This window comes from Acanthaster planci, linkage group LG19, assembly GCF_054643075.1.
Source record: "Acanthaster planci isolate LZ-2023a linkage group LG19, COTS_SCS, whole genome shotgun sequence".
In the NCBI taxonomy this organism is placed as follows: Eukaryota; Metazoa; Echinodermata; class Asteroidea; order Valvatida; family Acanthasteridae; genus Acanthaster; species Acanthaster planci.
Genome location: NC_141795.1, coordinates 7,885,051 through 7,903,882, shown reverse-complemented (window position 1 = coordinate 7,903,882; position 18,832 = coordinate 7,885,051). Strand labels below are relative to the sequence as shown.

The following is an 18,832-nucleotide window of genomic DNA, read 5'->3' as shown; positions in this document are numbered from 1 at the left end:
TGGTCTATTTCGGGAAATCCCTTGTGCATCCGGTATTCGCCGCACTGCTGAAAAATCCCACTTTTTTCACGGTACAGAAAGTGCACTTGATGTTAAAGGATCACTGGCGCGCTTAACAGTGTGGCTGCACATTGTCGAAAACCATCAGATGCACGTTCGTTAATAGATTAACACCAGTTCCACGTGCCCGGGACATGCAGGAAGCTAGCTGGAAGTAGTACTACTTCCACTATAGTATACGCGTACGGAGCTCAACTAGCAAGTATCTAATTCACACCGCATTTACACGTAGCTAAGTTTAGACTAAGCACGGATCCATCACGGGAAGGGGAAGTTTCAGTTTCAGTAGGACTTACACTACTGACTAACTACTAATAGGTGGGTTCAGCAGTTTAACTTCCTGGTCTTTGTTTTAAGGAAGTGGTGTGTGTGTAAATTTTTATTGATTGATGGCCGACGGTTTGGTCCTTTCGATCGTCTGTTTTCGTGTTGGATAACCACGGGGCATGGCTGAAGGTTTGCGTTCCATAGTTCCCCCATATCTGACAAACAATGGGCCTAGTTGAAACACATAAAGTTCTTGAGGTGGGTCAGTGGCGCGGAGGTTGTGCACATAACCAAGAGGGTTGATTTGTCAAAATTAATTTGCGGACAGTCATGTGCTCTACCGGGCACATGCATGTGCAGTTTTAGACTAGCTAGGCCTAACGTAGCATAATCCTGGCAAAAATTACATTTCTCAAAACAGATAACAATACTTTTTTCAAAGACGGCATTTTGAAAACTATCAACACTATCAATGCCGTATTTAGATGTGTGCAAGGCAAAAAATTGGCAATGATTGGTGGATTTTTGAAAATTCAGTAACGCAGTTTACCCAATTGCAAAATATGATTTTGTATTTGTTATGCATTGGAGTAATTTTGTCATTTTAGAAGCCGTCTCACTTCTATTTCGCATCTACTACAATATGGAGGTTGTTAAACTGGCCGCAGACATTCTGCAGATTGCGAAGAAAATATTTGATGTTGTTGAAGAAGTACAACACTTCAAGAATCGCAGCAGACGCCTTAAACATCGTATCGAAAATTTAACCCCGGCCATTGAAAAATTGGCGAGCAGCGAACAAGCGGTGCCCGAAAACGCGCGAACACCCGATGGCCTCAAGCTGTTCAGTAAGTCCCTGGGTCAGGTGCTGCAACTTTTGATCAAAATCCGTGATTTCATCGAGTCGCTGGACAAGCGGACCTTCATCTACAAGCTGCTGTACAAAGATCGGATCGGTAACCAATTTGACGAGTACAATGATCAGCTGGACTGTTTGGCCCAGGCCATCCACTTCAGCCTGGCCGTGGAGAACAGAGAGATTATGTATCAATTCAAGATTGACAAAACGGATCAAGATAAAGATGAAAGTGACCTGATCGGGGAGTTTCAAAAAGGTACACAGTTTGTCTAACAACTTGTTTATAGATGTCTAAAATTTCATTGGTTGTCGTTACATCCGAGTCATGGTTGGACTTTTGGCTTGAAGTTCTGTCACAAATCCAGTCACAGTTCCTTTTGCATTAGCAGGCATAAGCTCACAGACAAAAGAATTTTTTTGTAATACGGTCAGCACAGGATGTAGCTGACTTGAGAGAATTCCTGTTTTGTGTCCTGTTTCTTGCTATTATTCCGGTTATATTTTGCATGAGAAATAATTAAGGGTGTGAAAATAATAAACTTGAAATGTTCGAGTCTCTTGCTCAAATGCATTTAAGTGGCAAGCCTGATTTGTACAGCCTAGCAAATTACATGCGCTTAGACTATTTCCTCTCTGCACACATTCTTTTCATGGCCTCATGCCATTTTTTCTTGCAGGAAAAGAGCAAATATTGGAGCAAGTTGCAAGGATCGCTCAAGGTGAGTTGGAGCTACTTTGGTTTCTCTGTCGGAAAGCTCACTACTGCCTGACCCATCGGACTTTGTCGCTTCTTCTCCATAATTTATCTATTTAAGTTTTACTGTACGCGTACCTGAAGCTTTACTTCAATTGTGATATTTATTTTTGTATCTTGTTGGTGTATTTTCTGTGTCATGTTGCTATAAATCCCAGTCATGTCTGTTGTAGGTCTGCGTGCATCCCACGTTTATGCCCCTAAGCACTGAAAAACTTAAATTAATTACGTGGAACTGAATTCAAAACCTGACATGAGATATCCACATTTAGATTCTCTTGGGGAGTCTTGTGACAGTCGGCATGATTGAATGTGTACTTTCCATTTGGTTGCCTGAAGTTTTTCTCGCAACATCTTCAGGCTAAAAGTATGCTTTAAGAATGCATTTATATTGCAAAAACAATTCCAATCCTTCCCAAGTTTGTGTCATGGGTTTTCTCTTCCATACATTCGAGTTAAGAACTAAATACATTCTCCATAAACAATTGAATATCCAAGTAGTTGAATAACGGGCACTGAACCAGCTGTCACACTATATTCCGGTAGCTGGTGACTTGAATGAATGATGTTGGGAGATTTTAAGCAATAAATACATGTACACCAAAACATGCATTTACTTGCCTCTTCCTCTAAAGTGGAAATCATAATATGCAAACAATGACAATACGGCCGTTTCACAAGAGTTTGCAATGTGTTGGCCAATCACAATGTGCGAAATTGTCGACCCAATGTGCGTTTGGAAATGGTTGACAAATTTCGCGCGTTATGACTGGCCAGCGTGTTGCAAACTCTTGGAGGCGCAATATTGTGAATCACCCGTATTGATTTACATGTATAATATTGCAGGTAATCAGAAGTACAAAGGCCATATACGTGTGCCCACATCTGACTTATTAGCTGAAACAAAGTGAGAGTCATTTTTTCCCCTCAGTTTGATGCCTGTCATTGATGCCATCATTGTTTGATGCCATAATATAATGCCTGTCTATTAAAACTACAGGACAAGAGGAAGTGATGAAAGAGCTCCACAAAATAATAGCTCAGCGGCCAGCGTTACCAACTGGTATGTAAATAAATGTGGTAAAACTGTTGTCAACAGCTCAATAAACTCAACCCAGTCGCCTGTTTGAATGTACATGTACTGTACACTCTAGTGTAAGTGTAATTCAAATCACCTTTTTAAATGCTAGGATTGTTTACGTTCTTTTGTGATTTGTGATGCTAATTTCCATATGTATGAGTAAAATGGTGATGTCAGCATTTTTTTCCGTTGGCTCGTTGTCCTGTAAGTTTTTGATGGAAGGCCAGTGAACAACCCTTTTCTTGCAAATGTTTTCAGTGAGCAAATTCGAGGTTCAATATGAACAGAAAAAACTCTGAACTGAACAAAGTGTGCCCAGAATGACATCAATGCAATAGCGCCCTCAGTCGTCTGACAAAGCATAGTAAAAGTACATGTAAATATACATATGTAAAGTGCTTAAAAAAGTATTCAGGACAATTAAACACCAAAAAAAAAGATATCAGAAGGAGAGTTCCACAATAGTGTATCTGAAAAACACTTTGTCACATGTCCCCTTCTTTTCAATTCCTTATCCATTCTTGCCAACAGCATCCATGATTTTACCGACAAAATTGATCAATGCGAGGGTGCGACAACCCTCCCCAACAGCTCCCCTCTAGCCACGTCCATGCCTGAATTACTGCAATGATGCCACAGTTTGGACAACCAAATAAAAGGGAACAAGAAACCCAAATATGATTTGCAAAAATTTATTGATTATATTTATTGATGTTCAAAGATAAATAGTCAGACAGGAGCTGTAGATTAAAGTTTACAGAAACATTACTGACCTGGCCACAGCAGTGCAGGTCTGTTGGTACTAGGTGACTGCATAAAATTACAACGCAACATACGTAGCCAATGCCCAGTTTCAAAACTGTTACATGATACGAGTCAAAAAATGTGATACCTGAAAAATTTCAACAAGCTTGCCTCTGAGAAATGCTACAATGTGAGGCCCTCCAAATTTTTTAATCGAGAATCATCTTATTTGCCTAGTGTTTCCCACAAGGCAGCTGATGACCACCAGTGACGAGGACCAAAGAATCAAGGCAGAACTCCGAGAAATTGACCCCGAACAATTGGAGAGCGTGTCCTTCATGTGCACAAGCCGCTTTGGAAAAATATACAAGGCAACTTACAAGCAAGAAACGGTGGCCGTGAAATCCTTTTCTGTCGGGTAGGCCACCATGTCAATTCTTTTCGTCCCAAAAGTTTCGGTTGATTTGTGTAGTCTATTTGTATACCGGCGGCTGAGTTGATGCATCTACTTGGCAAAAATCATCACAAGTTTACACTCATAAAAAACTTACTGAACTTTTATTGTTCGTATTGAACTACGCTGTGTATTTTTCATGCTTATCTCCCAGCATTATTTCCTTGAATTGATTGTGCATGACAAGAGAAAAATCCCCCCCACATAATCATGTTTTTCTAACCTCTGTTATTTCAGCATTGACGACAGTGTGAAGAAAGTTTTGCTCAGAGAGGCGAAGAATCTCCTGTACCTGAACTCCTCGTACATTGTTCGCCTCTGGGGTGTGTGCACCAAGACAGGTGTGGCAGTCTTGTGCTATTCTGTTAGCTCATCAAGACTACTTTTTCAACCTTCATAGCTCAAACTATTTTGTTGTTAATCCGAAACACTCTGAACAGGCCCGTGACTTTTTCTCAGATCAGCTGATTTCCTTGTTTTTCACCTCACACTCACGCCATTCAAAATTGCAAACACTGTACAATGCTTTGTAAAGGTTGGAATTTCCTCATCTTTTCACCAAAATCCAAGTTGCATGCCTGTCTAAATTTCTGAAAACTGAAACCTCAGGGATTGAACTGGCACATTTAAAGAGTAGACTTGACGGCCAGTTGCTCAAGAGTAAACCCAAAGTTTGTAATTGTTTGCCGATGAGCCAGTTCAGAACTCCAGCAGTGTGCAAAATGGTCTAACTGAAGCACCTAGGGGGCCATTTGGGACCAGCAATACATGTGCATGAGGTCAACCTAATGAGTGCTTAGTTACACCCACTGACACGTTCGTGCTTTTGCGCATTGTTGTCTTTACATTTCTGGAACACCAAAGTGGCTCACTGGTAGCTTGCAACAGAGGGAGCCACTCCCGTAAGGCCCAGCCAGAGCTGTTCATAGAGAGTGTTGTGACATGAGTGCTTCAACTGTTGGAACCAAAACGGTGGATTATGCGTCAGTCGCGTGGACAATTAGTGTACGATAGCTGCATGCTCTGCTGCGCACATAATGAACAGCTGTTTTGGTTATAGAGCCTGAAGTTGGCACGACTTTCTATATACCACTCTGGGCCCTGATTATTGGCTTACTCGGTATTTTGTAGAAATTCCTCCAGAGTTCTCTACAAGTGAGCTTGACAAGGAGGCCTCCAGGGGGGTGGAAAATCTATTGGATTGTGGGGAGTTATTGCAGTGTAGCTGTCTGTAGCTTTGACTGAAACCTGCTGATGAAGGCGAATCAGTGGTGGCCTGATGAAGATTGATCCATACCTTTATGGTTTTGGGGAAAAATGAGTTTTAAAATGTTGATAATGAAATACGGGTCCTCTATTAAGATATTTGTTGTTGCCGCTCCTTGATGCCCGCAGACCCTTGTCAGCTCGTCTTTGAGTACATGGAGAAGGGGAACCTACGAGACGTTCTGGATGAACACGGCAGGGACTGGACGGAGCTCCCCTGGGCAAGACGCATCCAGATGGCCCTGGACGGTGCCCTCGGGCTCTACCGCATGCACAACAGCGAGCCACGGCCCCTGATGCATCAGGACCTGGCCAGCGATGTGTTCCTGGTCAACGCAAGCTGGGGAGTAAAGGTATGGGCCTTGCAAGTCCATTGGCAAGCTGGCTTGATGTTCTGATCGCAAACGTGTCGCTTATGCCTAGAGCCCAGAAAGAATTTTTCAAGCTTGAACAGGGCTGATTCCTATAGCTTTGTTTAACAGGCAAAATGCTTGATATCCCTCCATTTTACAGAGATATTAATCACTGTACATGTATACACAACAGAACCATTCCATAAAGCTATAATAAATGATGAATTTATGAGAAAATCTCAAAGTTAATGCTCGATCAACATGAGAAGAGCAACTCTATTTGGGACAGGCGCTGTATAGTGTTGCGACCTGTCTTGTGACCATTGATGAAGTGTTAGTTATTTTCAGCGAAAACCAGCTGATGGGCCTTGAGCTGGACCAACAGAGGGCACTTTTTCCTTAGCAATGGAGGCTCCTTTGGTACTGTCACGCCCCAACAATAGAATCTGTCCCAACTATAGTTAGGACAGTCCCAACTATAGTGCTGCAGTTGTGCTTGCCCAACTATTAATGGCCAATCTCTTTAGAAAATTTCTCAACCTCTAAGTTTATGCAGTTCAGTTGACATAATTCAACTAAAACATGGCACTTCATCTACACGTGTATGAAAACTCATTTCTACAAGCACAAGTTGTTGATGTAAACAAAATGACTTTGGCACATGCTATGGAACATGCACACACTGGACCTCTGTGCTGTAGTTGGGGGGTAACAGTACTAACTGGGCATTGTTGGTTTACGAACGACCAGGAAACGCAAGCATTGTAGTCGCATTGCTACCAACAAAATGAATTCATCGCTACCAACAAAATGAATTCTTGTGACATATGGCTCTTTACAACCAATGAGGGGATACTTCTGCTTGAGGCGGATTACCATGCGCAGTCGCTAACCTAGTGCTTACTGCAATGATGGCTGATCTCAGAAAACTGTAAAACCGTGCATTCACTGGGTACTTTTGATCTCTTTCATGTGGTAGCTCTCAGATGTTGGGTTTGCTGAAACCCGCACAACAATTGAGAAGCACTCCAAGCCACTGCGCACCAACAGGACAACGCTGAACTACATCAGTCCGGAACGACTCGCCAACATCAACTTGAGGCCAACGGCACACACTGACATCTACAGGTGGGTACAGTGGAGTTTCTTCATTTGAATGGTCAAATTAACAGATTTACGCATAATATTCAATTAAAAAGCAGTTTTTAAGGGGTGAAGAGATTTTCGTAGCCAAGAAGCTTTCTGCGAATTTTGTCATTCTGATCAGCATTCATAGGGCCACTGGGTGGAAATAATGAAGTTTCATCAGTGGTGTGAAGACAGTGGGCTGATTTTTAAATGTTAGTAAGACTCAGGAAATGGTGTTTGACTTCTGTAAAACAAGAAATGAAATACATCCAGTAATGTTGAATGTCAATGTGTTGAAAGTAAAACAGATTACAAGAATTTGGGTGTTCTCATCGATAACAGTCTTACATGCATGGAATTAGCATATAATCAAAAGTTCTGCAAAGGCTAACCGGCCGATGTATTTTCTTTGGAGGTTGAAGTCGTTTGAAGTAGACAGAGACATTCTCTACCTGTTTCTGTAATTGAGTCAGTGGTTATGTTTTGCTCAATTATTTGGTTCAGTCTCACTGAAAAATAAGAAACAAATTGATAAAATTGGACAAATGGCTAGAAAAATAATTGGGTGTGATGTCACGTGTATTCAAGTTTGGTGAATAACAGACAGTTGCTCCATTTTCAGAATGTAAGAAGCAACCCATTTAATCCATTAAATGCTAATTTTTTAGGTCCGTGAGCCTGGAAGAGTACGTCAGCTTAAGGTAAAAACAGAGATAGGTTCAGGAAAAGCTATCTCTGTTTTATACATGGCAATACATGCTTTCAACTCGACATTGAAAGATGATTGAAATGAATTGGACAAGTTCTATATCTGGTGTCCTATGTGAGCAATACTTTCCCCTAATTTGACATTTTTAAGAGAATTGAAACTGTAAGTTAACAGGTTCTTTTTATACACATATGAATGTAATTTCTGAATTTATGTGTGGTATGATTGTATTGTTGTATTGTATTTTATATATATGTACTTTTACAACACCAGGAAACCAAATTTCATTTTTTTTTATATGCGTGAAGGAAATGACAATAAACATATCAGTCTACCTATCTGATTGGGTTGATGCTTCTGCATGTGCTTAAAATGATGATGGGCAATCAGCATGGCAAAAGCTGTGTGTGCGTGTGCTGGGTGCTGAAATAAAGCGCGCGAAGTGGGGGGGCATTTGAATTTTTGTGTAACTGTCCAACATGCTGCAGTGCTTATAACTTGAAGAAATAAATTCATTCCTAATCTTCGTTACTCAAAATTGGCCTTTTCTTTTTTTCCATAGTTACGGCATTGTGATGTGGGAAATTGCAACAGGATCAAGGCCGTATGAAGGTTTGTGACCTCAACAGAAATGCGCTCTGCATGTTTTGCAGTCATTATCATCAGGCATTGAGAGTGGGATTCAAAACACAGCACACCAAGACATGGGCATTCCTCAGCGATGAACTAATAAACAATTAACAATGGGAGAGGGGTCAAGTTTGAGGTTTAGTGAGTTTCAGTGGTTATCGTCACCTTTGAATGGTTTCCATTTCTGTTGTGTTCTCCTTTCGCCTGTTTTATTTTTTAAGCTTTTTTCTCCCCATGTAGGGCAAACACCCCGCTCCCCTCCCCCCGCCAGTGCCCATGCACCAAAGGGTCATCAAGGACAAGACAAGCCATTTTTGTAGTGCATTGTGTGAAATGGTGGACAAAGTGATTCTGTATTCACCAATTTGAATCGTTCCCCGGGCCTATAACCTCCTGAAGCTCGTAAAAATTCCTCCAAAGAACCACCAATTTCAACAGAATCTCAGTGGCACATTTTATATGCTTCTTTTTTTTGCCCTAAATCCTGCCAGGGTCAAAATTCATTATTCAGTAATAGAATAATTTCTTTCATTTTGAGGAAACCGTGACTTTTTGCCTGGAACCAATTTTGTAGGGTACACTGATCAACAAATCGAGGACTTTGTACTGGAAAAGAAAGCCAAGCTGGCACTACCCGACGACTGTCTCGATGGTTTCAAGGCATTGATTGACCAGTGCAGAAGTGTTGATCCCTTGACTAGGCCAACATCAGGAGGTGAGTTACCTGTTGGCAGAGAGAGAGAGAGAGAAGGGTACTACTAAACCCTCTGCTGAGCGATCATTAAACGTCCCATAAATATGAGAAGTATGGTTTAAGATGTCTTATCTTTCTTCCTTTTTTTTTCTGAAACAGAAATTGTGGCCAAACTCCAGGAACTTCGAGGTTAGTCCATTTTCTTAATGTCTGAAGCAGTTTAAAACACAGCATGTCATACCTCCTTCCCCCCCTGAAATAAATCTCAGATTTCTTTTGGAGCATAGTCGCTCGTACATTGCCCTAATTTGGGGAGCGAATCCGAAGTCAGTAAATAGTACTGTATTGGTCTGCTGTCTCTGCAGCTTCCTTGGAAAAGACATGGTGCTAGTGAGTCCCCCACCCCAGGCAACAGAGACCGACGTTTACAGGGTCAACCAACAATCCACGTCAGTCACTGCTGAAGTGCTATGGTGTTGATAAGGGAGAGGCTGAAATAATAGTGAAGCTGTTTCTGCTTAGAGGATGGTAACTTTCGTATCAACTGTAATTACATGACATTGAAGACTGCATAAAGTATAATTAAATTTATCATTAATATTAATAATGAAGTGGTCCGCGCAGTTGTGTATGTCTGTACTCTTTTTCAGTGTATGAAGACTGTATTGCATCTTTTTTGAAATTACTTGAACTGAAAAGTGCACTTTTCAAACATATCAAAATTGACCAACCGTTTCCAAACAAGTTTGGGCACTTTTGCCTAGATGTAAATCCAGGAAGACACTACTCAAATTGCACGTTTTCATGTTGAAGTTACGGACTCCAAATTTGCAATTTGAAAATATTTCTGAGAAAAGGTACTTGTTGGCTTCATTGCCACATACTTAACAATAAAATGTCAAAGGAAATTAAATATACGATAGCAGTGTTTAAAAAAATCTGGAAATTCTTTGTGCACAAATCAGAGCAAAATTGAGGTTCAGTGCCTTGGATGACATCATAGTTGTGCTCATGGATATAAAAATGTGCATTAGCATTAAAACCAGAACAGCTTCAAAACATGGGTAAAAATAGTAGAATAATACTTTTAATCATTTTAATTGAAACCCAAGGGTGCAGTTTGAGGGGTTTTAGTAGAATTTAGTAAAATATTTCCATAACATGGTCCCTTTAAGAATCTGTGTGTAGTCAGAAAATGTAAACCTATCAGATCCGGGATAGAACGTACTTAACGAACTTTAAACCAGCACCTCAAATAAGAGCTTTAGTTATTAGGGATAAGCTAAATACACCGGCACATAGCTTAGAGGATTAGCCTAAATCTTGATTAAACCAATTTCATTTTACTTACATTTCGTGTAATATGGATTACTTACATTTTTGTGCTTTATTATAAATGTTTAAAGCTCTCTGTATCAGTGCTATAATGTTTAAATTTGTAGAACTTTATTTTAGAATCAAAGTTATGCGGCATTTTGGCAGTATACTTTTTTGGGCATTCTACCGGTCCTCCACCTTTGCAATATGTTAATTAGTTCTGTCAGTGGAATACATGTTATGCATTAACTAAAGCTATTTCTCCTGTTTCTCTACCTACATTATTTTGACGGCGCAGTAGAATTTTTGGGGAAATGCAGAATTTGAAATATAAAAAAAATATTAAAAATGTGCCTGTATCAGTTTGAACGTGGTGCAAAAAGTTCAACGGACTTACTTATGCAATTAAGCCCTGTACACTTCTGTTTAAACAAATACCCCTTGACTTTCTTTGCTGTCGATTGTATGATACTCATGGACATCTTCCCTTTTGCTTACCAACTGGGTATGAATTTATTAATTGTGTTTTAAGTAATGTGCTTTTGGAAGTAAGTCCTGTGGAACACGACAATAATCTCTCCAAAGTTTTTATTTATTTTTCCTAAAATATGGTGACAGATGTAGATTTCAATCATGTCACGTTGTAACTTGATCAGAAAAAAAAATAAACTGTCCATTAACTTATGCAGTGAGTGTTACCTTTTCTTCCTGAGAACACTGCCTAAATTATTGTTACTGGTCATTTATTGTCAGATACTTAAAAGCTAGAGGAACATTGAAATACTGCAGTGTAATCTGCAGTACAAATTTGTACACATGTACAAGTATTTTTTTCCTGCGATAAAATTACGGATGTAAATTGACGTCACATCATTCACCCTTTCACCAGGAGCTGCGGCAATGATTTCTTCTTTAGATGTAAATGAGAAACTCTAAGATTAGACATCATTACCCCCACCACAAACCCATAACCAGATCTTGTGAAAGGCATTGCAATCGATACACAGTTCTGAGATTTTCCTTTATGTTTTTTCTGTTTCTTTGCCTTGGTCCTTTCATTCCGGATTAAAATATATGAATAGCACCCTTTGTTCTTGATGCAGCGAAATCCATATGAATTAGATTTAAATGAGTTTAGAATCGTGCTTTTTTCTATCTTTGTCTAATGATGAAGCATTGGGGAAGTATTCGAAAGTGTAGCTTTCAACTCAATAAGGACAAAAATATAACCAGTATAAATAGCACCTCAAGTACATGTATATCCAGAAATTTCCCATTTTTTTGGAAAAACAAATAACGCTCCATGTTTCATAGCTATTATTAAAGTGTCGATTGATTAATTTTCAATGTTTTGCCTCAAATAAATGTTTTGAAATAAACCAACGATTACTTTGCTTCGGTGCCTTATTTCGTTTCATCTTAGGGAGAACGGCCCGACATGCAGTGTCATTTCTAAACGATGTATAACTTGTTTAAGTTAGAAAAAATTACTTGAGATTAGGAGGGTCTGAACACGGCAGGGGTAAGGTCTCAACTCGAGAGCTTTTTGTCCTGTTCTTGTGCAAAGATGGCTGCATCTAAGGGCATAAAAGACCTGAAAATTGTCCAAATTTGGCAATCCTGGTGACATCTGAAAGTTCGAATGTCTCTCTATCCATTGATATCAGTTTTGTATCCATATTTTTCTTTCTATTTAGGAAAACATCCTTGAGGAGACAGAATGTTTTGCCCCACTGCTTTGTGAAATTCTCGCTTTGTGTGTACATTATTGGTTCTTATTCTGCGCAAAGATTGCTGTGTCTATTTGAGCACGCAAAATCTTGCAACCCTGATGGCATCTGAAAGCTCAAATGATTGTCCACCTGATGATGTAAGTTTCACATCCATATCTGCTTTAGTGCGGGAAATATTCCCGAAAGGAGACGAGAGTTTTTGTTCTACTGTTATGTAAACTATTTACCTAATGCCAGTGCGGAATTTGATTTAGCGTAGATTAAGGCCTTCGGCTTATTTAGTGCAACGGGCGTGGCCGCGTAGAGCAGTGGTCGTCAGCCAGTCCTTGGGGCACGTCTCGTCGTGACTGTGGAGCAAGTTTTGTTGAATTAAATTATGATTTATTTCGTTAGACTTCTTTTAATTGTGTAGTTGTTACATTCCCAGAGCAGATATGGTGGAAGATCCGGGTACACTGTTGAGAGACGCACCGAGGCCAGCCTGGCGGGCCACTCCAGACGCATCGATTTCGGTAAGAGTTTTGTTATTATTTCTTTATTTCATTCTGTGTGACGATATTGATGTACATTGTGCTAAAAGGTGTGCCATATACACACATATATGCATTTTTTGGCATGTTTAAAGTATAAAATTTGTTGAACCAATGGAAAAAGAAACAAAATCATTGCATGACGAAATAACTGAAGAAACATCCATGTCAAAATACGACGGGCATTTTAAAGATACCTATTTGGGATCTTCCATTGAAAATACCTGAACGTATTTCTCGGTATTTGTGTTGAATGCCGATCTACATGAGTTTGTCTGTGATAAACTACACCTGGCACTGAGTCTTTCACTTAAGGTAATGCAGTAATTTCTTGAATGCAGCCAGAAAAGCTCGTGTGATAGTCTGAAGGCTGCCTTGATTGACAATCCCCAGGGTAAAAACCAGAAATGGGTAAACGAAACCAAATTAACCTCCCGTGTTCACAAAGAACCTGAATCGCTAGACGATTATTTTTCAGATGTATCTTATGAGTGTCACATTTCAAAAATCGGACCAAGATAGACTAACTCATTTCATTAGGGGCTTACAACCACGAGTTAAAGATATTATTATTATTTCAAAAGAACACGAATCTTTGAACCGCGCATATTGTTATGCAAGTCTTGCACAAATTGTGTCACCAGCCCCGCCATTATCCGCGGTGCATTCTACACAAGTTTTGCAATCGCCCGTTGAGCCTAATTCCCAATCTAACCAGGCTGACACAATGCTGCAGTTAAATGACGTTGCTCAAATTATGACAGCAGTTACGAAATAATGCATCAACATTCGAAGAATCCTGAAAGAACGAAGAAAAAACCCAGCACGGCCTGTCTGGACCTCATATTCAAAAGTATGGGAATGGCAATTCATCAAACTGATACTTCCAAAGTAACACAGTAGATTTGTTCGTTAACAATGTGATAAACCAGGTCACAGACAATTTGTGCGTTACTCTAAATAAGAGTATCGATAAATCTTAGAGCCCTGCCCACTTGTGATACAAACCAAAGACCTGGTGGTGGAAATGTAGGTGAAGGGGTATATAATGTCATGGTATAAAGGTGACAAATCGCAAAGCTGTTGTACTGATGTACAATTAGGATCTAAACTACAAGGGCTTATATCTTGCCTATTGGACTCTGTTACGGTGCAAATATCGATCTCAGTGAGAAATGTTTTCGACAATCGTCTGAGTGCACTTCCATTGAAATTCGAGATTGTTAAGTTTCCCCAGTAATAACTGCCAATGCTACTTGCCGCAACATTCTAGGAATTGCAGAGATTCCTTTTGACTATAGGCGGTTGTGACTTCTGTATATGTATGTGTAACTGTTAATCTTCATCGTGACTTAATTTAAGGCGCTCGGTTCTTTGTAGAACAAAACGCTAGTAAGCCTATGCATTTTGATTCAAACAAGCTGAGGCTTAATGACGAACATCGAATTTGTACAACTTTTAGGATAAAGACTCCCCCAACAATGTTTAAAGCTAGAGTTAAGTAGTGGACACTTCATTGTGGGGCTCGTAGGACAACAGGATTATGTAGGATTTCACCTTGCCCGTGCAATCTACTCAGAAAACACAATGGTCAACTAAAATTGCAGTAATGCCTCTCAATCCCTTTGAAATAGTCATTGACGTCTACCCACGGACAAAACTAGGCACATTTATCCTTCACGTATGTTCATGTCCCTAATTTAGTTTGTGCGCGTGCTTACTAAATTCCACCACTGCCAGAAGCCAGTAAAATCGCTCTGACTCGGATAGGTGGATCCCAAAAGTAGTCGATCAACATCAAGCTCAGAAAAAGTTGTTTGCTCCTCATTTTCATACCGATTAGTAAAAACACTCAAAGTCCCTTTGGCTAACTTACACACAATAAAGATCCATTTTCTGCCGAATTTTTGCCCTACGCAGCAGACAGACGGACAGTACACAGCATCACCGATGTTCTGAGGGGAATTCGACAAAAGTGTGAAAATTGGGCATTTAAGTATAGGTGAAAAACACAGAAAATGACGAAAATGGGTCCCAATGAAAAACGAAGTGAATTTCAAAAGAAAAGATTTTCTACCTAGAAGTAAATATTTTTTTGATCATATAAGTTTGGGCATCAAAGTTATTTGAAGGTAAACCAAGCAAAATTGTGAAAATTAAACACAAAGTTAGCTAAAAAAAACCGATAATTTTTCACAATTATCCTTTGGTAGAAAATCGACATTTCCACTGCTTTGATTACTTTCCAGAGATCTTCATATCAGAAGCTATTAAATATCACCATTTGATAGATTCTTAGCAATTTATTCACACACGAGGCCTTCAAGGGAAATGGCAGGACAAATCCCTCACCGATATCTGTCGTCTTCTAGAATATCAGTTTTCAGGCCGACGAGTATATATGTTACTATTGCGCATGCGCCAATGCACAAACTAAATGCACGCACAGTCTATGGGGATTGAATATACGTGCCTTGTGAGAAACGATGAAGTTCATCGTTCTCAGGATCTGCTGAAATTGTAAAGCCTTCGGAAAACAAGGACCCACAACGAAATGGCACTAAAGCGGCCAAGGAACCAGGTAAATATGACCAGGTAAATATGTCAAACGAAAACCTCAGTGAAACCCAAAAGTGTCAACTCCAGTCTACTACACGAGTATACCGACATTTTTCAAACTTGTGGTACTTCTCTTGGGTGTTACGCTATAATAAACACTCCATTAATATAGGTAACCATCTTTCGCTGTGCTCTCCGCAATGCAGACTAGACATCCTCCACATCTACAAACGATATTTAGGTTCAGCAAATGCTGAAAGATAACATCATTTCTGCCTGCACATCAGCTTGGTCAAGTAGTATTGTGTTTGTGAAGAAGAAAGGAACAAACGGTTTTCGTATTGACCTAAGACCAATAAACCGAATTCCTGAATGTGATAATTTCCCACATCCTATACCGAAGATACTATTAACAACCTTGGTCCAAACCAGCCCCTTTATTTTTCAACACCTGAAGTGGCATCTGGTTACATGTACTGACAAATAGCCATAGAAGAATATTCAAAGTGCAAAACATGCCCTTGTCACAGGAGGGACAGTATTTGTCCTCCCTTTTGGTTCACATGAAACCCCAAGTTCATTTCAACGTGCTACACTCGAAGTTCTCAGAGGTTTGCACTGGAAAATTGCTCTGATTTATCTAAACGATGTAATAATTTTCTTAAAGTCTTTTACAGAGCACTTGGTCAACCTTAGACAAGTGTTCGACAGATTAAGATCGTCTGGTCTCAAACCCAAACTCCTAAAATATACGTTTGGAGAAAACAAGGTACCTTATTCAGGTCATATTATCGTGAGATGGAGTAGCCACCGATCCAGCCAAGACAACCATTATCACAATTTACCAAGTACCTACAGCAGTGTTAGAAGATAAATCCTTTTTAGGAATAATTGGATACTACAAGAGATATTTAATTAAACACAGTCCAATTGTCGATCCGGTTATCCAACTGACTATGAAAGAAATTCCATTCATTTGGTCTCCTGGGTGTCAAGAGGCGTTTGAAACTCTAAAAAAGAAGCTATCGCTGGTTTGTAAGAAATACGGTGGACTGGATGCGGAGAGACCATGATGGATGAGTATAAATTACTCTGGAGCGGCGAGGACTCGATGCATGTGCACGGGGTTGGCTTAGCAGTCCACCACAGACATGCTGCCTCAGTCACGCGTTAGAAGCCAATTAGTTCACGCCTACTATACGCACGTTTGGAACACGTCCACGGGTTGCTATCCATCTTTGTCTGCAATGCACCGACAAATATAGTAGAGGAGGCCCACAAGGATGTTTCCTATCACCAGCTTAACGACGAGCTTCGCCGGGTTTCTTGGTATGACATCACCTATGTGCTGGGTGACATGAATGCCACGATTGGTCCCAGCCGTGAGCACATCCTTAGCCCGTTCCACTATGGTACAACCAATGACAACGGTGACCACCTTACACAACTCTGTGCCACACATAACCTCAAGTACCTGGTTCCAGCACCGACTGATCCACCGTACCACGTGGTACTCAAACACAGGCACTCTATCCAAGACCATCGACCATATTTTGACCACCGATCGATGGAAAGTCCATACAGATTGCCGAGTCTTCCGTAGCGCAGAACTGGGTCATACAGACAATCGTCTTGTCGCCGTCACGTTGAAACTGCATCTTCGCCATCGACCTCGGACAACACCCCACCTGCAACAGCGCCCTGACAACAACAAGTTGCACATACCAGCATATGCGAAGCGGTATGCTATTGAAGTAAAAAACAGGTTTGATGCTCTTGATGAGCCTACATCAATGTACGAAGACTGGACCCAACTTTCCTCCACATTGGTTTCAGCTGCAACAATTAGTCTTGGGAACGGTTGCAAAAAGTACCAACCATGGATCACCGCAGCTACTTTAGACCAGTTGGAATGTAAACCGTAAACTCAGACTGAAGGGTGACAGAGAAGCCCACAGAGAGGCTACCAGACGGTGAAGCTGCGTGAAGATCGCTCAAACTGGCTTGAGGTGATAGCTAGCTCTGCTGAGGATGCGTTCCACCATGGCAACATGCTTACAAGTGCAAAAAGGAACTCTCATTGCATCAACGACGTCACACCTATCCTTTGCTAGGGATTAATGGCTCCATCTTGACAGAAGCGTCTGCGAAATTAACCCGTTGGTGCAAGCATCACTCTACTGCTCTGAACAAGCCCCCCCCCATTCCTCATCCTCCAAGACTTCGCCAGCTCAAGTTCCCCAGATGAGTCATTGTCATTGAATCCACCCTCTATATTTGAAGTTAATAAAGCCATTATAAAGCTGACCCCCGGTCGGGCTCCAGGTGCAGACGGAACCAACGCCGATATGCTGAAGGCCTCATTGGACAGAGTGGCACCCCGGCCGACCAACCTCTGTGGTAGAATCTGGGAGTCGGAGACTGTCCCACCTGAATGGAGGGAAGGAATTATAGTATCCCTCTATAAGAACAAAGGAGACGTCCGAAGTCCGGTTAATTATCGTCCTATCACAGTCCTCTCGATTCCGTCAAAGGTAGTCACCTCCCTAATCCTTCAGCGAATATAGTCTCTCCTTCTATCCAGACGGCGGCCTCAGCAAGCAGGGTTCAACCCATGTAGATCCAATACTGACAGTGTCCTAGCCCTGCAAGTCCTGGCAGAGCAACGAAGGGAATTTCAGCGTCCCCTTCTAGCAGCCCACATAGATCTGAAGGCTGCGTTCAATTCGCTTGACCGAGACGCTCTCTGGCTCCCGTTGCCGGGAATTTGAGTCCCTCCAAAGTACACTAGGCTTCTCCAGGCATTAAACTCCAATACCACGTACAGAATCAGGGCAGAGGGAGATCCATCATACCTGTTTCCTACCACCTCTGGTGTGCGACAGGGATGTGTGGCCGCCCCGTACCTGTGCAATGTTGGCGTAGACTACTGGCTTGGCAAGTCTCTGGAGCGATGCCCAAACCTTTGCGTCAACTACCATTTCCAACTGACTTGTGCTATGCTGCTGATGTGGTAATCTTTGCAGAGCCCTTAGCTACAATCGCAGGGGCCCTTAGCGTAATGGGCAAAAACGAAGATCCAGTCACTCTCGGGTTCTTATCCACCTCCACCCATTTCAATCCCCATCGGCTGTCAGGATATTAAATGAGTCAAGAGTCCATGTACCTGGGCTCTATGCTCTCTTCTTATTGTCCTTCAGAGGCAGAAATTCTACGGCGTCTGCAGCTCGGTAGAGGTGCGTATGGGAGGATGTCTTCCATCTGGCACCGCACCAAGTTTAAAATCAACTCCAAACTTCACCACCTGGATTCCACCGTCCTCCCAGTCCTTATGTACTGCAGCGAGACCTGGACACTGACAGCTGCCCTCGCCAGGAAGGTCAATGCCTTTCACAGGATCTCTCTCCGCGCCATCCTTAGGGTCCACTTGCAACGAGCAGCTTTATAGGCGGGCCGGTAACCCTCCTTCGGTGATCCCTACTAAGTTCCAGAGAGAACTGCAGTACAGTTGCAAATCGATGACGTACTGGTTGCAAACCATGACGAAGATTTGGCTGCCCATTTTGGTATGCACAAGATGTACGCCAAAATTAGAAAGGTATTTTTTGAAGAGGAATATGCAAAGATAATATCGATGACTGGATCAGATCTTGTAATTATTGTGCACGTAGAAAAACTCCAAAGCATAAAGTTA

General features: G+C 41.2%; 1 protein-coding gene across 2 annotated transcripts; it reads left to right on the top strand.

Annotated features, from left to right (window-relative positions):
• The first annotated feature begins 80 nt into the window (after positions 1-80).
• Positions 81-11,014, top strand: LOC110977511 (mixed lineage kinase domain-like protein). 2 transcript variants are annotated; one of them, XM_022231736.2, is made up of 12 exons: positions 81-378; positions 936-1,442; positions 1,864-1,905; positions 2,941-3,003; positions 4,003-4,183; positions 4,457-4,560; positions 5,615-5,838; positions 6,818-6,966; positions 8,238-8,287; positions 8,880-9,020; positions 9,159-9,188; positions 9,365-11,014. In XM_022231736.2, exons 2-12 carry the CDS (start codon positions 971-973, stop codon positions 9,388-9,390), a joined length of 1,482 nt encoding a protein of 493 aa, XP_022087428.2. In that variant the 5' UTR covers positions 81-378; positions 936-970; the 3' UTR covers positions 9,391-11,014. The 2 variants fall into 2 exon arrangements, with proteins under 2 accessions (XP_022087428.2, XP_022087427.2); XM_022231735.2 differs by lacking the exon at positions 81-378 and adding an exon at positions 394-516.
• Positions 11,015-18,832: the final 7,818 nt, after the last annotated feature.